Source organism: Drosophila bipectinata, chromosome 2L (genome assembly GCF_030179905.1).
Source record: "Drosophila bipectinata strain 14024-0381.07 chromosome 2L, DbipHiC1v2, whole genome shotgun sequence".
Lineage (NCBI taxonomy): Eukaryota > Metazoa > Arthropoda > Insecta > Diptera > Drosophilidae > Drosophila > Drosophila bipectinata.
In genome coordinates, this window is record NC_091736.1 from 16,010,791 (window position 1) to 16,022,171 (window position 11,381).

General features: G+C 46.7%; 3 protein-coding genes across 3 annotated transcripts; 2 read left to right on the forward strand and 1 right to left on the reverse strand.

The window, feature by feature from the left end:
* Positions 1-3,459: 3,459 nt before the first annotated feature.
* Positions 3,460-5,533, reverse strand: LOC108125810 (PAT complex subunit CCDC47). Its single transcript, XM_017242144.3, has 4 exons — positions 5,104-5,533; positions 4,271-4,819; positions 3,866-4,213; positions 3,460-3,809 (listed from the first exon to the last, which is right to left on the reverse strand). Exons 1-4 carry the CDS (start codon positions 5,407-5,409, stop codon positions 3,570-3,572), a joined length of 1,443 nt encoding a protein of 480 aa, XP_017097633.1. The 5' UTR covers positions 5,410-5,533; the 3' UTR covers positions 3,460-3,569.
* Positions 5,534-5,734: 201 nt separating this feature from the next.
* On the forward strand, positions 5,735-9,862 carry LeuRS (Leucyl-tRNA synthetase). Its single transcript, XM_017242497.3, has 5 exons — positions 5,735-5,880; positions 6,031-6,860; positions 6,917-7,488; positions 7,545-9,244; positions 9,301-9,862. The coding sequence occupies exons 1-5, from the start codon at positions 5,878-5,880 to the stop codon at positions 9,736-9,738; spliced, it is 3,543 nt and encodes a 1,180-aa protein (XP_017097986.2). The 5' UTR covers positions 5,735-5,877; the 3' UTR covers positions 9,739-9,862.
* Positions 9,863-10,200: 338 nt separating this feature from the next.
* Positions 10,201-11,133, forward strand: LOC108125804 (trypsin-1). The gene is made up of 2 exons (XM_017242138.3): positions 10,201-10,495; positions 10,554-11,133. The coding sequence occupies exons 1-2, from the start codon at positions 10,212-10,214 to the stop codon at positions 11,107-11,109; spliced, it is 840 nt and encodes a 279-aa protein (XP_017097627.1). The 5' UTR covers positions 10,201-10,211; the 3' UTR covers positions 11,110-11,133.
* Positions 11,134-11,381: the final 248 nt, after the last annotated feature.

An 11,381-nucleotide genomic window follows, 5' to 3' on the forward strand; every position in this document is an offset into this window, starting at 1 on the left:
GATGGGACCCCTTGAAAATGGGGTTTTCCCCTATATGGGCCACAGTGATGGCTATATCTTCTCCAATTCTCATCCGATTCTCAAGCGGAGTACCTTAAACGATTTCTGGATCGATTTGCCACCATTCTTCAGCAAAATCTTGAAACAAAATATTTTTGAGATTTTTGTCCATTTTTCCTGATGGGACCCCTTGAAAATGGGGTTTTTCCCTATAGGGTCCACTGCGATGGCTATATCTTCCTCAATTCTCATCCGATTCTCAAGCGGAGTACCTTAAACGATTTCTGGATCGATTATGCTCTATTCTGCATCAAAATCCTGAGACAAAATATTTTTTAGATATTTCGTCCATTTTTCCTGATAGGACCCCTTGAAAATGGGGTTTTCCCCTATAGGGCCCACTGCGATGGCTATATCTTCCCCAATTCCCATCCGATTCTCAAGCGGAGTACCTTAAACGATTTCTGGATCGATTCCTCACCATTGTGCATCAAAATCCTGAGACAAAATAATTTTGAGATTTTTTGTCCATTTTTCCTGATGGGACCCCTTGAAAATGGGGTTTTCCCCTATAGGGCCCACTGCGATGGCTATATCTTCCCCAATTCCCATCCGATTCTCAAGCGGAGTACCTTAAACGATTTCTGGATCGATTCATCACCATTCTGCATCAAAATCCTCAGACAAAATATTTTTTAGATTTTTTGTCCATTTTTCCTGAAGGGACCCCTTGAAAATGGGGTTTTCCCCTATAGGGCCCACTGCGATGGCTATATCTTCCCCAATTCCCATCCGATTCTCAAGCGGAGTACCTTAAACGATTTCTGGATCGATTCATCACCATTCTGCATCAAAATCCTGAGACAAAATATTTTTTAGATTTTTTGTCCATTTTTCCTGATGGGACCCCTTGAAAATGGGGTTTTCCCCTATAGGGCCCACTGCGATGGCTATATCTTCCCCAATTCCCATCCGATTCTCAAGCGGAGTACCTTAAACGATTTCTGGATCGATCACCATTCTGCATCAAAATCCTGAGACAAAATATTTTTTAGATTTTTTGTCCATTTTTCCTGATGGGACCCCTTGAAAATGGGGTTTTCCCCTATAGGGCCCACTGCGATGGCTATATCTTCCCCAATTCCCATCCGATTCTCAAGCGGAGTACCTTAAACGATTTCTGGATCGATTCCGCACCATTCTGCATCAAAATCCTGAGACAAAATATTTTTTAGATTTTTTGTCCATTTTTCCTGATGGGACCCCTTGAAAATGGGGTTTTCCCCTATAGGGCCCACTGCGATGGCTATATCTTCCCCAATTCCCATCCGATTCTCAAGCGGAGTACCTTAAACGATTTCTGGATCGATTCATCACCATTCTGCATCAAAATCCTCAGACAAAATATTTTTTAGATTTTTTGTCCATTTTTCCTGAAGGGACCCCTTGAAAATGGGGTTTTCCCCTATAGGGCCCACTGCGATGGCTATATCTTCCCCAATTCTCATCCGATTCTCAAGCGGAGTACCTTAAACGATTTCTGGATCGATTCTCCACCATTCTGCATCAAAATCCTGAAACAAAATATTTTTGAGATTTTTGTCCATTTTCTTTTCTTCCATTTTCTGTCCATCTTCCTATGACCATTTGAAAAAATCTATTTCTTTACTAAAAATTGTACACATTTGTAAGAAACCCCGTTTACCACCCTTTTTTAAAAACAAATCTGAATATAAAAACAACTTTTTTTTTTTGCATTGAAAATTTTTAAGGTTTTCTCATTCTAAGCGGTGTTACGAAAGTCAATTCCGCTGCAGAAGGCGGCTTCGTTGCCTTCGGTATCATTTTAGGAGGAAAGCTTGGAATCTTACAAGACGTGGTGGCGGATAATGTGCCAGATGATCCTACGGCGCAGGCTCAGGTTCTCAATAGCGGAATCTTCAGCGGGCAACTGCTCGGCGTCCTCAGCGGCAAGGACGTAGTGACGGATGATGTGCCAGGCGATCCTCCTGCGAAGGCTCAGGTTCTCAACGGAGGAGTCGTGGTCGGGGGACAGCTCGGAGTCGTCGGCGGAGGATTCCTCAGCGAGGACGTAGTGGCGGATGATGTGCCAGGCAATCCGCCTGCGAAGGCTCAGGTTCTCAACGGCGGAGTCGTGGTCGGGGGACAGCTCGGAGTCGTCGGCGGAAGAGTCCTCAGCGAGGACGTAGTGGCGGATGATGTGCCAGGCGATCCTCCTGCGAAGGCTCAGGTTCTCAACGGCAGGGGACAGCTCAGAGTCGTCGGCGGAGGACTCCTCAGCGAGGACGTAGTGACGGATGATGTGCCAGGCGATTCTGCGGCGAAGGCTCAGGTTCTCAACGGAGGAGTCGTGGTCGGGGGACAGCTCAGAGTCCTCGGCGGGAGCGTTCTCCGAGTCCAAGAACATGAAGGGGAGGCGGCGGAGGACACCCATGGCAACTCGGCGTTCCACAGCATGGCGAACTTCGTGGCGGGCCTCCACACTGAAGACGGCGAAGATGGCCAACAGAGCTAGGAACTTGAACATTTTGATTTAGATGTTTCTGGGCTAGACCGGGAAATCAACTAAAGAATACCTTGTTTCCCTCACTATTTATACGATTTTTCCATGTTAGTCATATTATTTATCATACACCGGGATTAAATCTGCCGGACATAGATATAATATTTGTAAGAAGTTCAAAGCAGCGAGGTCCGGTCAATGGAATTATAAAAATAAATCGTTATGTCGATAAGTTTTTTTACATAAATTCAGTAAGTAATTAGTAAGGTAAGGATTAAGTAAGGTAATTTTTTATAATGCCTGTCTAATAGTAAAATACTCATTGGGCCTTATCATTTCTATGAAATTAAAATAACACCCCCTTTCTTGCTTTTATTCTTTACTGCAATAAATACACTTGTGGACACTTAAAATAAAAAAAAAAATAACAATGGAAAGCTAACTTTGGGTGGAGCCGAAGTGGTATACCCTTGCGGTTAAGATTGATATCCTTAGTAGGCTTGTTAGAACTGTATTATAAAATCGAGTACCTTACCTTAAGGCGAGTACCTTAAACGATTTCTGGATCGATTCATCACCATTCTACATCAAAATCCTGAGACAAAATATTTTTTAGATTATTTGTCTATTTTTCATGATGGGATCCCTTGAAAACGGTGTTTTCCCCTATAGGCCTATGTTCCCTATGTTTTTCCCACAGTGGAGGAGGTGGTCCTGATCAAGAATATATATACTTATAAGGTCGGAGACGTCTCCTTCACTGCGTTGCACACTTCTGCCCAAACTTATAATACCCTCTGCAAGGGTATCAAGATGAGACTAAAATGCTGACTTGTTACAAAACCTTATCTGACCGATTTAAGCAATCTCAACGTGGCTTATCTTTCCACAAACAAAGCCTTCTAGTTAGTCACTTGAAATGAAAGAGATTCTTGTTTTGGCGCTCCATAGGAAACAGATATTGCTTTATTCTGGCATTTGTGGGACACAGCTACAAATGGTCAAATACTTTGAGAAGGAGCTAAATGGCACACTAAACACAAATCTACAGGGATTTGACGGCCAATCTCTTCATTTTGGGTGCGTTCTTCTTGGCCTGTCGTTTCTGCTCCTTGAGCTCCCAGCGACGCTGCTTCTCGGGGTCCTCATCGGCCAAAATGCGTTCCTTCTCCTGCTTGCGTTTATCCTCGCGGCGTTGGGCGGCTGCTTCGGCGCGAGCGGCATGTGTGCTCTTCAAGAACTCTTCCTCCACCCGTTGGCGATTCTTGTCCGACTTGGCTTTGCCCTAAAACATGAATGTAGTTTTCATCACAGAATTGGTATAAATTAAGGTCAACCCACCTCCTTGGACATGCGGTAAGTCTTTAGGCGTTCCATCAAATAAAAGATCAACAATAACAATGGTTTAATGGTCTCCATTTCGGCATGCTTCGGCAGGTTGAATCCAGCCAGGAGAACGGCCTTGGTCTCTGGCTGCTTGAGCGTTCCGCTCTCCTCCTGCTGGATGGGACCGCTGAATTGGTCCGAAATGTGCAGGTAATCGATATAGCTTTGGTATTTGTTAAGTGCAGTAATAACGCGTGACTCGAGTATTGCGGACGTGGCCTCTGGGATTTCAGAGAGCACGCCAAAGCCATTGGGAACGTTGTAACGATCCTCCGGCTTTCCGACTAGACTACAGAATTTGCTCTAAAAATAAAGGAATTTTATTAGATTTTAAAATTTAAGGATTCATTGTAATCTTACCAAATCTGTGTACTCCTTAAAGACCTTGGTAATAGTCTTTTTACTGCCAACTGCAAATACAAATGCATCCATTACACCGCGTGTTAATTCGATCTTGATGTGAGCCTGATCCAGCTGTGGCCGCATTAGTCCCGCCACCAAGGACACCAGATCCTGTCGCTTGATCATTTTCAGCTCAACGAGCATGCCCTCGCAGCAGGTCCTGCCAGAGCACCAGAGCGTATACAGGCTCTCGCTCTCTTTGATCAGGCCAGGATTCTCGTTTTCGGCTTTGCCATCATCGCCAACCAGAGCGAAATTCTCATCCAGCAAGGCTCGGTGTGTGCTGAACCACAACTGAGCCAGCTTCGCGTTTTTGGCCTTTCCCGCAAAGAAGTTGGCGAAGTAAGCCAACAATCCAGCCACCATGAGCATTTCCATCCAATAGGAATCCCAGTGGGTGCGGAAATGAAGCGGGATATTGGGAATATTGAGTTTGGGTTCTGTCTTTTGATCTATGGGTGGATCTTTGGAGTCACCGCCATCGTATCCCTCGAACTCTTCCTCATCCTGAAAGTGGAATTAGTTTTTGTTTTTGTTAGCCCAGAATATTTGCATAAATTAGAATAGAAATTGGAATGGTCGAAGTTCAAGCATGGGAGAAAGACTTCAAAGAGAAAGCTACTAACTTGATAATTAATTATTTTGTTTCTTTTCTGGTTCTACGAGTTGGTTTCAAAAAAGATACAAACAAAGTAAAACACCTGTCACATTCACAACACTGAACCTCTAATCAAAGTGCACAACCTTGCCCGGCAAGCACCTGACTTTCGTTTACACAAGCAACCCCCTACCTGAAAGTGTTCGAACTCATCGTCGTCCTCAACGAGTCCATCCTCCTCGTCGCTGTCCGCGCTTTGTGCTACTTTACGGGGCTGCTCCGGGCGCTCCTCCTTTCCATCGCCATCGTTGGAACCCAATCCTCCAGCCGATGCCTCTGCATTCTTTGCCGCTGGCTCAGTGTAGTAGCTGCCACCCACAAACTCATCATCGAATTCCGCAAAATCATTATTGTCTTCCTCAAAGTCAGAGTCAGACTCCGATTTGGTGCTGGCGAAGCAGAGGAGCGCCAGCAGCAGGAAGGCAAATACTGGTCGCATGTCGATGGATTACTTAAGTGCAATCTAATCGTCTAATTTAAGTTACAATTTATCTAAAAAGTCCTAAACGTTTCACACTAATTAAAGAAAAAAAAACTAGGTTAGCCTAGAGATGGTCAATTTGTCGATAAGAAAAAAGTGACCATAACTGCCGGTCTTGATAAGTACACTGAAAAAAATGTTTATTATTCTATTATAATTACTAACTAATGTAAAAAAACAACATAAAATGTAATTAGGAATAATCAATTAATTATAAAGTTTATTATTCAAGCTTCGAGGAATGTTTTTTAAAAAAATACCAAAAATCGATAGTAACATCGATAGTGCAATCGATAGTGCCTTCGATTTCTTAGCAGCTCCAGCAGGAGGTAAACACGTTGCACTGGCAAATTATTTTGTTTCAAGTGCTGTTAGTGAATAAAACAATTGTTTTAAACAATTGACCCGCACGTCGAGAAAACAAAAATGGTGAGTACTGATCTGACGAGAAGAAAGCCTCCAGTAATTTGGCGATTCGTCACCGGAAATGCCACGCACACATGCCGGCTGACGAAATATCCAGCTGCATGAGTGCATCCAAAAACTATGCAAATTCCCTAATCCGATACCTTTATGCAGGCTGAACGCAAGGGCACCTTTAAGGTGGAGTACCTCCAGAAGATCGAGCGGGAAGTGCAGGAGCGATGGGAGAAGGAGCGTGTCCACGAGACAGATGCCCCCACGGCACCGAAGAAGCGCCAGGCAGAGAAGTTTTTTGTGACCTTTCCGTTTCCCTACATGAATGGACGCCTGCATTTGGGACACACCTTTTCGCTGTCGAAGGCCGAGTACTCCATGCGGTATCATCGCCTCAAAGGACGCCGCGTCCTGTGGCCTTTTGGCTTCCATTGCACTGGAATGCCCATTAAGGCATGTGCGGATAAACTGACCCGTGAATTGGAACAGTTTGGCTATCCACCCAGGTTTCCAGACGCCCAGGAGGAGTCTCCTGCTCCCGTTGAAACAAAATCCGAAGTTCCCAAGGATAAATCTAAGGGAAAGAAGAGCAAGGCTGTGGCCAAAACTGGCTCTGCGAAATACCAGTGGCAGATCATGCAGAGTCTCGGCCTGAAGGACGAAGAAATCAAGGATTTCGCTAATGCGGAACACTGGCTCAATTACTTCCCACCGCTGGCGGTGCAGGATCTCAAGAGGATCGGCGTGCACGTCGACTGGCGGCGAACCTTCATCACAACCGATGCCAATCCCTTCTTCGATTCCTTTGTACGCTGGCAGTTCAATCACTTGAAGGAACGTGGCAAGATCATGTACGGCAAGAGGTATACCATTTATTCGCCGAAGGATGGACAGCCTTGCATGGATCACGATCGTTCTTCTGGCGAGGGAGTGGGTCCTCAGGAGTACACTCTCATTAAAATGAAGGTTCTTCAAACGCCCAAAGCTTTGAGGTATGTTTGTTCTTAATTTTTTCTCAAAAAATGTCTAAAATAGTCCTATTTATCAGCTCTATTAAGCAGCCAATTTATCTGGTGGCCGCCACCCTCCGCCCGGAGACCATGTACGGACAGACCAACTGCTGGCTGCATCCGGACATCAAGTACATTGCCTGGCAGACCACCAAGGACAACGAAGTGTGGGTCAGCACTCGTCGAGCTGCCAGAAACATGGCCTACCAAGGATTCACCGCTGAGGAGGGAAATGTTAATGTTCTGGCTGAGGTAACCGGTCAGGATTTGCTGGGTGTGCCCTTGTCGGCTCCTCTGACACAGCACAAGACCATTTACACCTTGCCCATGTTGAGCATCAAGGAGGATAAGGGAACTGGTGTTGTGACTTCCGTTCCATCCGATTCTCCCGATGATTATGCTGCTCTGGTCGATCTGCAGAAGAAGGAGGCATTCCGCCAGAAGTACGGTCTGAAGGACGAGATGGTGTTGCCTTTTGAGCCCATTCCCATCATCGATGTGCCCACTCTGGGTAAACTGAGTGCCGTCCACGCCTACGAAACCCTTAAAATTCAGTCTCAAAACGACAAAGAAAAGCTGGCCGAGGCCAAGGAGCTGTGCTACCTGAAGAGTAAGTAATGGGAGGACTTTTTAAAATTTGGGTATTCATATTTAATTATTTTAAAGGTTTCTATGACGGTGTAATGTTGGTGGGCGAATTTGCTGGCCGTAAGATTCAGGACATCAAGAAGGATCTGCAGAAGCGCCTGGTGGATGCCAAGGAGGCTGATGTCTACTACGAGCCCGAGAAAACCATCATTTCCCGATCGGCTGACGAGTGTGTGGTCGCCTTGTGCAACCAGTGGTACCTCAACTATGGTGAGCCCGTATGGCAGGCTCAGGCCACAAAGATCCTGCAGGATATGGAGACCTTCCACGAGGAGGCTCGCAACAATTTCGATGCTTGCCTTAACTGGCTGCATGAGTACGCCTGCTCGCGTACTTACGGTCTGGGCACGAAGTTGCCCTGGGACGAGCAATGGCTGATTGAATCCCTCTCTGACTCCACCATCTACATGGCCTTCTACACTGTGGCTCATTTGCTGCAGGGAGGCACCTTCCGAGGAGAGAAACCAGGTCCATTTGGCATTAAACCGTCCGACATGACGTCTGAGATTTGGGACTACATCTTCTTCAAGGAGACACCGCTGCCAAAGAAGACGGCTATCAAGCAGGAATACTTGTCCGTGCTCCGAAGGGAGTTCGAGTACTGGTACCCCATGGATCTGCGAGTATCTGGCAAGGATCTCATTAACAACCATTTGACGTTCTGCCTGTACAATCACGCTGCCATTTGGCCGAACGATGAAACCAAGTGGCCCAAGGGAATGCGTGTGAACGGTCACCTGTTGCTCAACTCGGCCAAGATGTCCAAGTCTGATGGCAATTTCCTCACCCTCACCGAAGCCGTGGACAAGTTCTCGGCCGATGGTATGCGTCTTTGTCTGGCAGATGCTGGCGACAGTGTGGAGGATGCCAACTTTGTAGAGAGTACTGCCGATGCTGGTATCCTGCGACTGTACACGTTCATTGAATGGGTCAAGGAGATGCTGGACACCAGGAGCAGCCTCAGGAAGGGCGCGGAAAAGACATTCAACGACCAGGTCTTTCTCAGCGAACTGAATCTGAAAACGCAACAAACCGATGACAATTATCGGAAAATGCTGTTCAAGGAGGCCCTAAGGAGTGGTTTCTACGAGCTCCAGTTGGCCAGAGATAAGTATAGGGAGCTCTGCGGCGCCCAGGGAATGCACGAAGAGCTGGTCTTGGAGTTCATCCGCCGGCAGGCTCTCCTGGTGGCTCCCATTTGCCCGCACATGGCCGAGCACGTTTGGGGCTTGTTGGGCAACAAGGACTCCATCGTCCATGCTCGCTGGCCCGAAGTTGGCACCATCAACGAAGTGGATATCATGTGCTCGGAATACCTCATGGAGGCTGCCCACTCCTTCCGTCTCAATCTTAAGAACTTGCAGCAGCTTAAGGGCAAAGCGGGCAAGGACAAGTCCGTGGATAATCAGACATTGAAACCAAACCGTGGCTTGATCTGGGTGGCCAAAACTTACCCCCCCTGGCAGTGCTGTGTCCTGGACACGATGAGGGAATTGTTTAACAAATCCCAGACCCTGCCGGACAACAAAGTGATTGCAGCCACTCTGCAACAGAAGGCGGAACTTAAGAAGTTCATGAAGCGGGTCATGCCATTTGCTCAGATGATTCGCGAGAAGGTGGAGTCGGGAAAGGGAGTGGCCGCTCTGGCTGTCAACCTGGAGTTCGATGAACGCCAGGTGCTCCTGAATAATTTGGATTACCTCAAAAATACCCTTGATGTGAGTATTATAATATAGATCCATTTAATTTATCTAACTATTTCCATTCAATGCAGTTGGACACCCTGGAAATCAAATACACCGACGATCCCTCAGCTCCGGAGAAAACTCGGGAGGAGGTTCGTCCCGGCTCTCCATTCATCAACTATTCTGTGGCGCCCAATGTGAGCGTGGAGCTGACGAATCCCGTGGAGCGGTCTTCGCTCTTCCAGATCAACACTGTCATATCCGAGGGTGATACCACGCAGTCCCTGCGCGAGAAGCTCTCCAAAATCATTGGACTCAAGACGGACATGGCCAACTTGAAGATCTGGCGCTATGAAGACCCTGCTTTGGGACCTCGCAAGATACCCGAGTTTCAGGACTACAAATCCGGCAAGACACTGCTCGGCGATGGCAGCTTTGTACTGGATGTGGCGGCCAAGAAGATTAGTCTGGAGCAGGGCGGAAAAGTAACCGAAGTGGGAAGAAATCTTATCTACGTGGTGGAGTAAACCAAAAAGCATCACCTGCCTAAGTAATTTATTCATTAAATGAAACCTGAAAGCCTTGTAAAACGAACTATTAGCGTGTGACCAAGATTACACTACTGGAATAAAAGAGAATCGGTGTAAAAAATGGTAGAACACGCTTCCTGGCTTACTTTTTTATGGGATGACCTTGAATGCTTTTCGGTTATTGGGGTAATCCATGTAAAGCCATCGTCCCATGTCCCACTTTGTCAAGTGAATGCCAAGCTCAATAATATTGTTTGTGACTTGAATTCCAAGCAAAGGTATCTGAAAACCCACCCTAGAATAGATTTCTTTTAGTGTGTCAGGTGGGAAGATAAGCTCCCCAGCGGGTCTTCGGCTCAATGGGTGGCTATCACTAATCGAAGAAATGCTAAACGCAGTTAAGAACCTACCTATATAAGGCACTTCTCTGCTTTAAGCCGGAACACTCTTTGGTTTCTCGTTGTCTTACCATGTTGGGTATTCATTTGACCGTGTTTCTGGTGCTGCAGTGCAGCCTGTTGGTTCTAGGAGGCGTTTGCCTAATCCCACAGCCCATTAAGAGACATAGATCTTTAAAGGATGAACTGGAAAAAGTGTGGAAATACTCGCCCCGTTTGGATGGTCGTATTGTGGGAGGCCATCGTATCAACATCACGGATGCCCCCCATCAAGTCTCTCTCCAGTCTTCGAGCCACATCTGTGGAGGTTCCATTATATCGGAGGAATGGATTCTCACGGCTGCCCATTGCACTTAGTAAGCTTCGTTTTTAAAAAGTTAATTTAAACTTTAAATAAAATTCAAATGTTTTTAGTGGAAAAACTGCTGACAGGCTGAAGATTCGCTTGGGAACTTCGGAATTCGCCCGTCATGGTGAACTGCTCCGAGTCCAGAAGATTGTCCAGCACGAGAAGTTCAACTACACCAATGTGGACTATGATTTCTCCCTCCTCCAGCTGCAACATCCCATCAAGTTCGATGAAACCAAAAAGGCCATTAAGCTCCCGGAATCGCAGATGAAATTCATGGATGGAGAGACCTGCTTTGTGAGCGGCTGGGGCAATACCCAGAATCTTCTAGAGTCCAGGGAGTGGCTGCGACAGGTGGAAGTGCCCCTCGTGAATCAGGAGCTATGCAGTGAAAAGTACAAGCAGTACGGTGGAGTTACGGAGCGTATGATCTGCGCCGGATTCCTGGAGGGCGGCAAGGATGCGTGCCAGGGTGATTCCGGCGGTCCCATGGTCAGTGAATCGGGTGAGCTGGTGGGCGTGGTCAGCTGGGGATACGGTTGTGCCAAGCCCGATTATCCGGGAGTGTATTCTCGCGTGAGTTTCGCCCGGGAGTGGATCAAGGAGCACAGTGGAGTTTAGTATTTTATACCTTTGGAAGTATACCTTTGGAAACCACAAACATTGAATAAAAACAAAAGTTATAAAATATTCCATAATGTGTCATTTGAAAAGGTCGCTGCGCACACGTTGTTGTCTCGCAGCCATCCTTCAGGACACGCGACCAAGTCCTGGTCCTGCACATTCTGCCAGCGCATGTCGCGTTGTTGAAAATGATTTTCAAGAGAAATCATCATCTGCACTGTCAGGACGGAGGAGGGGTCATTAACGTGGAACATTGTATTGCGTCTGAG

Coding starts and splice junctions, on each gene's coding strand:
- LOC108125810 (XM_017242144.3), bottom strand. CDS start 5,409: ATGCGACCAGTATTTGCCTTCCTGCTGCTGGCGCTCCTCTGCTTCGCC. Junction 4,820..5,103: donor ATGAGTTCGAACACTTTCAG/GTAGGGGGTTGC, acceptor TTCCACTTTCAG/GATGAGGAAGAGTTCGAGGG. Junction 4,214..4,270: donor TTAAGGAGTACACAGATTTG/GTAAGATTACAA, acceptor CTTTATTTTTAG/AGCAAATTCTGTAGTCTAGT.
- LeuRS (XM_017242497.3), top strand. Junction 7,489..7,544: donor GGAGCTGTGCTACCTGAAGA/GTAAGTAATGGG, acceptor ATTATTTTAAAG/GTTTCTATGACGGTGTAATG. Junction 9,245..9,300: donor ACCTCAAAAATACCCTTGAT/GTGAGTATTATA, acceptor CATTCAATGCAG/TTGGACACCCTGGAAATCAA.
- LOC108125804 (XM_017242138.3), top strand. CDS start 10,212: ATGTTGGGTATTCATTTGACCGTGTTTCTGGTGCTGCAGTGCAGCCTG. Junction 10,496..10,553: donor ACGGCTGCCCATTGCACTTA/GTAAGCTTCGTT, acceptor AAATGTTTTTAG/TGGAAAAACTGCTGACAGGC.